General features: G+C 64.0%; 1 protein-coding gene across 2 annotated transcripts; it reads right to left on the reverse strand.

The window, feature by feature from the left end:
* Positions 1-742: 742 nt before the first annotated feature.
* PGAP6 (post-GPI attachment to proteins 6) lies at positions 743-10,001 on the reverse strand. Of its 2 annotated transcripts, none has more exons than XM_082430848.1 (13): positions 9,738-10,001; positions 6,041-6,218; positions 5,766-5,958; positions 5,365-5,459; positions 4,898-5,166; positions 4,495-4,814; positions 4,008-4,095; positions 3,809-3,932; positions 3,255-3,391; positions 2,668-2,846; positions 2,453-2,599; positions 1,505-1,621; positions 743-1,156 (listed from the first exon to the last, which is right to left on the reverse strand). In XM_082430848.1, the coding sequence occupies exons 1-13, from the start codon at positions 9,862-9,864 to the stop codon at positions 860-862; spliced, it is 2,271 nt and encodes a 756-aa protein (XP_082286974.1). In that variant the 5' UTR covers positions 9,865-10,001; the 3' UTR covers positions 743-859. The 2 variants fall into 2 exon arrangements, with proteins under 2 accessions (XP_082286974.1, XP_082286973.1); XM_082430847.1 differs by having other exon boundaries at positions 5,365-5,492.
* Positions 10,002-10,546: the final 545 nt, after the last annotated feature.

Genomic DNA, 10,546 nt, shown 5'->3' on the forward strand with positions numbered 1-10,546 from the left:
GTTGGGCCAGTGCGGGCCGGCAGCCATCACCTTCTCTCCTGGGAGTAACTCAAGGAGATGCTCCCTAGACAGGGCCCAGGAACCCAGGGGTCAGTGGGACACAAAGATGGGACAAGGTGTGCCCTGCAGGCCCAGCACTCCCAGAGCAGCTTGGCAGCCCCCTCCCCAGGAAGCTCATCTCAGGGGCCTGCAGCTCCAAAACTGAGAGCCAAAGGGAGTAAAGGGGGAGGGCTGGACAGCCAGAAGTCAGCCTCCCCCATGCTACCCATGGCAGCTGGCCCTTATGGACACCCCAGTGCCATCAGCTCCCTGGTAAATGTGGTCACTCCTTCCCATGGCAAATGTATCAGCAGGGGGCATCCCCATGCCCGAGGCAGGCTGGCATTCAGGGGCACAAGGTGTCAATGAGCCAGGGATGGCATAGCTCCCAGCCTACGGGGCAGGGGCCCATGGGAGGTGGGCTCAGGCCTCCTTGGCCCACCTGGGTCTCTCATACCACAGCCTCACAGGGGAATAGGGCAATGGGGGACTCTTACACCACATCTCCCTCCAACCATCCCCAAGCCAGAAGAACTCAGAGCCTGACCCCACATGGTACCTGTGGTCTCCAGGCAGCCAGGCCCAGGCCCCAGGGGCCACTGCAGATACCAGCTGGGACCTGCAGAGGGACCGAGTCAGCTGGCAGCCAGTGGGCACAAGGGAGTTGGGGGTGTGGTCCTCTCCTCTGCAGGAGAAAGCAAAAGAGTGCTCAGGGCAATTTTATTCAGTTGGAAATGGATCTGGACAGGGTCCCTCTCCCTTGGTCCTGCCCCTGGCTGGAGAGATCATCAAAGCTGCAGGTGTCCCCAAGCTGGCTGTGTCATGTCACTGTGTACAACTCGTCCCGGTGGTTCTTGCAGATCTCATAGTGGCAGGTGAGCTTCTGGGAGCAGGCCCAAGGCTTGGTGTGCTGTTCACGTGGTGGCAGCAAGAAGGCTGCGCTCCCTGCCAGCAGCATGTGCCAGATGCTGTGGGTGTAGTAATAGTTGTCGCTGGTCATCATGGAAGTGTAGATGGTGATGGCCACAGCGGCCATGGAGATGCCGGGCAGGAGGTAGAAGACCCAGCGCTGCCAGGATGGGGGGTAGCAGTGACGCCGGCGCCCACAGCGGTACACCTGGAGAAAACCACCGCACGAGTGTTGGCACAGGGGCTGCAGCCACAGCTCCCAGGGGCCTGCCCAGGTCTGGGAGTGTGGGCTGCTTGGAGGGGTTCAAGGGCACAAAGATCTATGGGTTCCTCAGGCCCAGGCCCTGGGCATGAAGCCACACTGAGCCCCTGTGGGTGCCACTGGCAGCCCTCGGCAGATCTGGAGGACTCAGACCCAGGACTGAGAACATGGCCAAAATGAGGGGCCATGCTCTCTCCTCCCAGAGCGAGCGTGTATGGAGAGCCCATGCTCTTTTACCCCAATTACCAGGAGAGGGAGCCTGGGCAGGACCCCAGGCCTGCCCTAGTTCCTTACCCACATGGTGACCATGACCACAATGGCAAAGAGGCAAGGCCCCATTGTGTTCCAGGCGGCCCTGCGGTCCAGCTGCAAGGACATGGCGAAGACCAGAGCGCCCAGGAGAAACAGAACCTGGGCAAAACACAGGGACGATGGCAGGGTCACAGGAGCGCTAGGCCTGGTTCGTTTTTGATGGCACAAGGTCCAGCAGGAGCAGGTGGTTTGGGCCTGCTGGTCATCCCACTGTCCCTACTGCCCCCCAGCACCTCTGCCAGTCCCCTTGGAGCAACTGGCACACCCTGCCCTGCTCTGCTGGCTGGGAGGGAGGTGCCCCTCCTCCAGCTTCTGCATTGCTGGGATCCATCAGTCCCAAGGGTCCATCCACAGGTGGATTTCTAATGTGTTTTGTTTTGTTTTGGCCGTGCTGCACAGCTTGCGGGATCTTAGTTCCCTGACCGGGGATTGAACCCACGCCGCCCTCAGCAGTGAAAGCACGGAGTCTTAACCACTGGACTGCCAGGGAATTCCCCACAGGTGAATTTCTGGGGCACAAACTTGGGCAGGCAGGGCACCAGGGCACGCATCTCCATCAGCCAAGCCCGGCTGCAGCAGAAAAGTCCCCAAAGTGTCCTCAGCACCAGGGACTCCAGGAGCACAGCTGGGCGCTTCTCAGAGAGGTCTGGTCCAGGGTTGGGGTTCCAGGCCTCCTCTCTGAATGGGGCCCTGGGAGAAAGACAGGCCTCGCCCAGCCCTGCCCACCACCTTCTTTTCCTGGCATCCTCCGAGCAGCTGACACAGTCCCTTCACAACTGGAGGCAGCCTCTTCTAGCAGGCGACTGGTTAGTACAAGAGGTTTCGAAGGGCAGCGGCCATACCCCCTTTCTGGTGTCTCCCTCGACACACTGCGCACAAGGGCCTCCGCCCCACCAGAGCCCAGACCCCGGGTATCAGGAAATCGCTCACGTATTTCAGGGCGGCCTTCAGCCGGGCCATGCAAAGGATGGTGACCCAGATGGACACTCCGGAGCCCAGGAAGTCGCAGTACTGCAGTGTGTCATAGTTGAGGATGCACAGCACCGCTTCACCCGGCTGGTCGCAGGCGTGGTAGAACTGTGGGGCCGGGTGGTGAGCGGCAGCCCAGGTCCCCCTACCACCCCCAGGGGAGCAAGCAGGCCTACCGTGGAGAAGAACATGGTGTAGGCGTAGACGGAGGCCTCCACCAGGAGGGAGCGGTGCACGGAGATGGCGATGGGGGCCAGGAACACGAGGTTGCTCAGGGTAAGCAAGAGGGCGGCCACCTTCTGCTGGGCCGCCGTCTGGGCTGTGCTGTTGTCTGTGCAGCTCCACCCACGCCAGCCTGTGGGCCAAGGCAACGCAGAGGGGGCTGAAGCCGGGCAAGTGGGGCAGGCTCGGCAGGGGGCGCTTTGGAACCTCAGGGCCCGCCCCTCACCCAGGGCCCTGCAGAGAAGCCCCTTCCTCACCTCTGAGCAGGCCGGGACAGGTGTGGGTAGGTGTGGGGCACACGTGGGTAGGTGGATGCCAGTGTGGGTAGGTGTGGGCAGGTGTGGGCAGGGTAGGCAAAGATCAGAAGGCAGTACCATCTCTGGGGGTGCCTCTCTGTGCCCGCACGGGGGCACGGTAGGGGCGGGAAGGGGGCATCTGTCCTTGCTCTTCGGGGGCAGAGCTGGGATGGGCTCCCGGAAGAAGGCACAGGGCTGGGAGGCCAAGGGCACGAGTTGGGGGAGACATCAGGACCGTCCCTCACCTGCCTTGCAGCTGCAGCCCGCATACAGGTAGCCATGTCTGCGCAGCAGGAGGCACTGGCCGTAGGGTCCACAGTCGTTCAAGCAGGGCACCAAGTACAAGGTGGTCTCCACGAGGACCGAGGCCTGCTCACACTCCCTGCGAGGAAGGGGCCATAGGAAGGCTGGCTGCTGAGGTCTGCCGGTCAGTCCCCCACCAGTGCTCCCAGCAGGGTCTTGGACACATGAACCCAGAGTTGTGGCCCCCGAGCTCCGAGCCCTGGAGGACAGCAGCCACGAGCTCTGCGAGGCCAAGATGCCCCTCTTCCTCCCGCTGTCTGAGTACCAGCCTGTCTGGGGCTGTGTCCTGGACCAGTCCCCCTGCTTGTGTCCGGACTCTCAGAGCTGCCACGGGAGGAGTGGCCAGGTGGAGGTGGGGAACCCTTTAGAACTCCCAAAAGGCAACTGACCCTGCACGGCTTGCAGGAAGTCGGGTCAGCCCCAAACTGGGACACGGGCAGCCCTGTCCATGGTCCCGAGCGCAACGATTTGGCCGGCTGCCCTCAAGTTTACTTACTCAGGTCTCTCGGGGCACATGAGCTGCAGGGAGAGGTACCAGTTGTCTGTCTCTGGGTAGGGGATGATGAGGTTGGCCGTGGGAGAAGAGGCACTCAGAGACAGGGGGTGGCCCTGGAAGAAGGCTGCAGGGGAGGAGGAAGGCCTGGTCATAGGGAGCCAGAGGGCCTGCTGGTCCCGGGGCCGGATGCCACCTATACCTGTGGTGCAGCTGAGCGAAGCGTTGAAGCTGAGCAAGGGTGAGGCAGCAGTCACACAGGCTACCACTGAGGTGTTGGCAATCGCAGTCTGGAAAGGAGGCCGTTCAGGGTCAGTCCCCGGCCTCCACCTCAAGTTCACCCCTGGTGCTGGGTGCTGTTCTCTGTGGTCCCCGCTGGCTCAGGGCCCACCAGGACCCTTCCCCGCCAGGCCTGGGGCACCCAGCTTCTGACCCTACCTGCAGCCCTGGGCCTGCCGACGGGGACCTGCTGCCCCGCAGAACAGGCCTTCTGTTTCTCAGATGGTGCCTGTTCTGGCCCAACGCCTGCCGGGCTCACTTTGTTGCCCAAAAGGCCACCCCAATCCCGTCTCCGTGCCAAAGTCGGCACAGGGAGGCCTGAGCAGCATCGCTCCGCCCAGGCAGGTCTGAGCCCTGGACCCTGGGCCCTGATCCGAGCCAGGCCTCTAGGGGTTCTTGGACCAAGGTACCTTGTTGACCCGCATGGAGATGGTGAGGGAGCCCCCGCTGTCCATGCCCGTGTTGAGGTTCAGCCGCATCACCGAGGGCATGTCTGACTGCACGAGCACCGAGACCCTGTCCAGGGGCTGGAAGCGCACGGATACCACGTCCACGTCTTCCCGCAGGACGGGGAAGCTCCTGAGGCAGAAGGGGCCGCCGCCCACCCTGCCCCTCCGGTCCAGGTCCTGGTAGCTGGGGGTCGGGGGAAGCAGACCGGTGGAGGCGTTGCTGCTCTGGTTTGGGCTGCTCTGCAGAAGGTGCTGGAAGTTCACACTCCACGGCCTGCAGGCTGTCAGGACCACAAGGAGCTCAGCTGGAGGAAGGCCTGAGGGCGGAAGGCAGGGGGCAGAGCCATCTCCCTGCTCAGCCCACCTGTGAGGGCAGCCACAGCACTGAAAGCCACGGACACACGGGGCCCGGCGAGGCTCTTGGCCGTCACTTGCAGCCACCGGTCCCAGGGTGGTGAGGGCAGCAGCAGGCGGCAGGCCTGCGTGGGGCCGCTGCAAGTAAGCACCTTCTGGAAGTTTCCAGGCAGGGTGGCCGAGCCCACGGTGAGGCGCACAGGGCAGCCCAGGCTCCCGTTGGATGCACAGCCCTGCAGCTCCAGCCGCAGCTCTTGGGTGTACTCGGGGACGAAGACTCTGCAGCCAAGGGGATACGGCCTCACTTGGGCTCTGCGGCTTCAACCAACCTCCCCGTATACTTCACCCTCAGAGTGGTAGCCAAAGGGGGCGAGACACCTGGCCCCCACTTCTTAGCACGACCCAGAGACACAGACCCACCGCTTTCACCCGCAGTGAGGACAGCAGTACCACCCACTCCACCAAACCTCCACTCACTTGAGGTAGCTGGGGTGGGAGAGGAGGGTCTGTGGAAAGGGCACGTCAGGCTCCAGGATGGAGACCTCGACCACTCGCACGACCAGCATGTCAGGCTGGAAGATGTAGGCACAGGTGGGAACAAAGCCCTAAGGAGAGAGCAGGCACAGGGGAGAAGAGGAAGCAGGAGGGGGCAGCAGGGCTGGACCAGAGAGCCCTAGGGTTGGGGGAGGCGGGGCTGGACCAGAGAGCCTGCGGGGGGAGGGTGTCAGGGCTGGACCATAGAGCCCTAGGGTGGAGTGGCAGGGCTGGGCAGCAGAGCCCTGAGCAAAGTCTGCCCTGGGGAGATGAAAAATAGGGACTGGCCATTCATGCACTGTGGGGTCCTGCCCACCCCCTGTCCCTGGAGGGAGCCCCCTTACCTTCACCTCAATCTTATGGGATGAGGGGGGCAGGTGGGCGGCCACAAACCAGTCCCCGGGTGCTGGGTGGGAGATGTTGATGGAGGCGTTGCTGTGCCGCATCTTGAGGAGGAAGGAGGGCTGAACGGAGGTGTTGTCAGGGAAGCTGGTGCCCAGTGGGTTGATGACGGGAGGGGCACCATAGCGGAAGTACCTGGAGGCAGGGAGAGCAGGGCAGGCTCAGGTGTCGGCCCAGGCGGCTCAGGCGGGGGCGGGGGCGGCGGGCAGGCACCTACACAGTGATCTCCATGTTGGTGCAGGTTGGGCCACTGCCCCTGGACACCTGCAGCAGCCAGCGCAGCAGCACTGTGTCTGGGGGCACCCGGAAGTGGAAGAGCCTGGCGCTGCCATACCAGCTGTAGAAAGCCAGCTTCTGCGGGGCCTGCGAAAACTGCTCCGACACCAGCCTGGCATCTGCGGAGAAGGCGCTGTCAGCCAGGCCAGGGTGCCCAGGATCCCCCTCCCCTGGGGAGAAGATGGAGGCCCTCATGCCTGGCCTGGGCCGGAGAGAAGGGGCGAGGGAAGCCATGGAGCCCCTGGGATGCCTGGCATGCCCACTCTGACCTCGGAAAGGTCACTGCTCCCCCTCAGCCCTTGGCAAGGGTCCAGGGCTCAGAAGTTTTCACTCAGGCATCACGTTCCCACTCACGTCCACACATCCATCTTTCTAAACCCCTCCAGCCCTGCCAACGATCTCTAGCTCACAGGCTCAGTCCCCCACAGCCATTCCTCTGCCAACTTTCCCCAGATCTCCACATCCCACCCACCAGCCACCCCTTATCAACGAGTCCCACAGCCACCCAACACCGATCACCCCAACGGTCTCAGACCTTAGAAGCAGGAAGAGCTCCACTCAGAGGGCAGCTCCTCTCCACACTGGTCACAGCCCCCCCTCCCCTCCCTCCACTGCAGCCCTGGCACATCCAGGGCTGAGGGATGGAGTCTGAAGGGCACAGGAAGTGGTCAGGGCGGGAGCCCCCACAACTGCCCTGGGCACTAGACGCCAGGACACTCTCCCCCACCTCCTCTGAGCCTCCCCAGCTCCAGCATCCTTGATCCTGGTTCCACTGGACAGGCCAGGGAGTCCAGGTCTGGAGGCTGGCCGCCTGCTCAGGCCATGATTTGGGATACAGTTGCACCAGAGCCGTCATCCCTCCTCACCCAGACGGGAGGCAGGCAGAGACCCTGTGGGGAGGGGACCTAGGCTGGAATGGCTACCCCCAGCTCCAGTGGGCACAAGCCCCTGAAGAGTGGCCCCAGCCCAGGGCTCCCCTGCGCCCCAGTCCTGGCAGTGGCTCCCAGGCCCCCACCTCCATGGCTCCCCAGCTGCCCTCCCCCACACACTCCAAAAAGTTTGCACTTGCAGCCCCCTTTTGTCATGCCAGCCTTTCCCAGACCAGCTCTGAAGGTCTGCTGGGACTGGGCACAGAGGCCTGCGGCCCCACCCAGGATTAGGGCCCTCCTGGGAGTGTCCATTAACCGCTGGAGCATGTGTCTGGGGCCCATGGTGTAACCACCTGCCCAATGAGTGGGTGAGGGTGCCCACTCAGACCCTCCCTCTAAGGCCTCCCACAGAACAGGCATGCTCTGGTGCTCTCTGTGTCCCAGGGGTGGCTGACAAGGCACCTGGGCTGCATGGTAGGAAGCGTGGCCCCAGCGCCAGCTCAGGCCTTGTTCTCCTGTGACCTTGACCATCCTTTCCCCTCTCTGGGTCCTAGCTTCCTCTGAGTTGGCTGAGTCGGACAGCACCTCCCTTTGGCTGCCCCTCCCTCCATGGTTAATGGATGTTAAAGTGCTTTAAGAAGAAATGCATTGTGGACACAGCAGGGTGTGGTCTCCCTCTCCTCAGAGCTGGGTACCTCCCCCTGCCCCACTGGGAAACTGGCGACTCACACCACCCCAGCAGCAAGCCCGGGCCCTTCCAGGTGGGCCAGGTGAGCAGGTAAGGGAACCAGGTGAGCAGCTGGCTTTCCTGCCAGCTTCCTGACCCTACCATGGAAACACCCTGAGAAAAGATAGCAGCCCACTTGCAAAGCCAGTCTGAGCTCGGAGGAGCCCGGTATTGGGGGCTGGGCAGGGGTAGGCATCACATAGGACACACTCCAGGCTTTCCAGGTGTCTACTGGCCACCAAGTCCCAACTGCCAACTGTGGCCTGAGTGCCAGGAGACTAGTAGCCACTGAGCTAATACAAACTTTCTCCTGAGGCTGCTGCAGCCCTCCCCCACCCCACCCCACCCCACCCCGGGACCACAGGGCCTTAGAGAAACAGTCAGCCAGCCCACCGGGCACCCAGCTTCTAGATGGGGCCAGGCAGGGGAGGTCCCGCTGCAGTGTGCAGCCCCCTGACCAGAGAGTGGCCAGGTCCTCTGGCCCCTGCCAGCCCTGGACACCTGCAACCCAGCTGGTGGCTGTGAAGTTTCACCAGGTGCATGAGAGATAAGAGAGGTCACCCTAAGACCTAGGGGTCCCCACTCCCAGGCCACACAGCCCCTCCAGCACCCCACCCCCAGCTCTGCAGGTCTCCATCTGAGCCAGATGTGGAAGACACATTTCTGATATCAGGGAGCTCCAGCCACATGCACACCTGCTCTGCCCACAACCCCCTCCAAGGACACAGGGCTGGGGGTAGGAGAAAGAAAGTCCCTGAGCCTGTCCTGGGAACCCTAGTAAGGGCACCCTGTCCCACATCCTCCAAACCAGGACGGGCACACAGTGCGGAGACCCTGCCCACCCAGAGACCCCAGAAGCCAGGATCACACAGAAACCAGGATCACTTTAGCAGGCCTGGGAGGTGAGCGGCTGCCCAGATTTTCCATCTCCATAAACTCTTCATCAGTGACCCCTCACCTAGCCCTGATCCCGGAAAAGGAGGAAAGGAGAAAGTAAGGATGACTTTCTCATCGGTACCCGATGGAGCAATTTCATCAGGGGCCCATCTCGGGGAAACTGCCTTTCATTTCAAGCTGTGCCAAGCTCAGAAACCAGAGGCACAACCCTCAAAGAAACAGGAGCTTGGAGAAGCAAGATTTCAGAGAAGGGGGGATGGGCTGGGAACCAGCCCCAGGCTGTGTTGGGTAAGCTGCCTACTGCCTGGTGGGGCATCTGGGCCCTCCCAGCCCCACCAGCCTGGCCACCAGAGAGCCCAAGGCCTCAGGAATCAGGCAGTTTACTCAGCATCCTCAGGTGTCCTGCAGAACCCCAAGGACAGCACCTTCTGGTCTAGCCACCTCCTTGGGCCTTCATCAAAGGGAGTGGAAGTTCCCAGACAACACAGAGGTGCCCATTTCTCAGAACCACTCTGGCCTGCTAGGGTTCTGAGGACGACTGGGAGTCTAGCCTCCAACAAGCAAGGCCAGCTGTTGAAAGTGACTGCAGTAGGGTGGTGGTCACCTTGGGAGGGGTGGAGGCATTACACCCACCCCGGCTGCTACTTTAGGATCTAAGCAACTTTTTCCCAACTCTGGCCCTCTCCCAGACCAGATGGGGACCCGGGAATCCCACGGCCCAACGTTTCTTCCCAGGAGCTCACAGCTCCCCCCCGCAGCTCCTGGAGTCCCAGAAGAGTCCCCCTGGGCCACTTCACCCCCACGTCCTGGTGTGCGAGGCTCGTGCCCGACCAGAACCCGTTGGGAGGAGGAGGAGCAGGAAGGAAGGGAGGACTCGCTCCAAGGGGACCGTCTGGCCGAACCCGGCCCCGGGGACAGAGGAGGGGGCGCGGGTGTCCCTTCTACCGCCCGCTCTCACACTCGGTGCCCCGGAAGGGGCCGCCCTGCGCCCCCAACCCAGGGTGGGGACCTGGGCCCTACGTCCGCGCCAGGTGAGCGCACAGGTGCCCCCAGGTGACTCACAATCCCGGCCGCTCCCCCCGCTGCTCCCTCCGCCCCCCAGCCCGAGCCCCCGGGATGGCGCCCGCGGGTCCGCGCTCGCTCACCGCTCTTTTTGCCGTCGCCGGCGGCGGCAGGCGGGGACCGAGCGAGCAGCAGCAGCAGCAGCAGCAGCGGCACCGCCACCGCCACCACCACCGCCGCGCCCCCGGTCCCGGTCCCAGCCCGGCGCATGGCTCCGCGCTCGGCCCGGCGCTACCCAACCCGCGTACCCGGCCGCCCACCCCCGCCGCCGCTCGGGCAGCCACGGCTGCCACTGCGGCCCCAGCCGCCGCCTCTGCCCTGGGTTCCCATCGTCCGGGCCGGTCCCAGCCGCCGGCGCCCCGGGCACTTCCGCCTGAGAGGCCCCGCCCCGCCGCGAGCTGGGCCGGAGAGGGGCGCCGGGCGCACGGCGCTGAGCTGGGCTCGGGGGGCGCGCGGGGAAGGCGATCTGAAGCAGGACGCGGGGCGGGGGGCGACGCGGGGACCAAGAGGGCGCGCAGGGAAAATGGGTCGGAGGGAGGTCCGGACTGGTGGGGAACTCGGGCCCGCGACAGGGCGCAGGTGGGGGAGGCGGGGCGAGATGGAGTGGAGGGTCGCAGGACACGTGGGGCGGAGGGAGGAATGGGGGCGAAGGGTGGCGCAGGACCCCGGGAGCCGCGGGGGTCTTGGTTCAGAGGGAGAAATGGTGGGGCGTGACTTGGAACGCGCAGGAGATTCGAAGCGGCCGCGGAGTGTCCCCACATGCTTTCTGGACGCGCTGCGGGGACCCCGGGACGCGAGTGTCTTTCGGTCCCTGCTCGTGGGCCAGGCGCCGCGCGAGGTCCGGCCAGCCTGCGACGGCTCCTGCCTCCCGGAGCTGGGCTCCCCGGCCGGC

The sequence above is a fragment of the Balaenoptera physalus genome, assembly GCF_965194825.1.
Source record: "Balaenoptera physalus genome assembly, chromosome: 16".
Taxonomy (NCBI): Eukaryota; Metazoa; Chordata; class Mammalia; order Artiodactyla; family Balaenopteridae; genus Balaenoptera; species Balaenoptera physalus.

Excerpts from the sequence above, each read along its gene's own strand:
- PGAP6 (XM_082430847.1), bottom strand. The coding sequence starts at position 9,864 with ATGCGCCGGGCTGGGACCGGGACCGGGGGCGCGGCGGTGGTGGTGGCG. Across the intron at positions 4,815-4,897 it reads TGCTGTGGCTGCCCTCACAG|CCTGCAGGCCGTGGAGTGTG; the intron begins GTGGGCTGAGCA and ends TGGTCCTGACAG. Across the intron at positions 1,157-1,504 it reads TGGTCATGGTCACCATGTGG|GTGTACCGCTGTGGGCGCCG; the intron begins GTAAGGAACTAG and ends GGTTTTCTCCAG.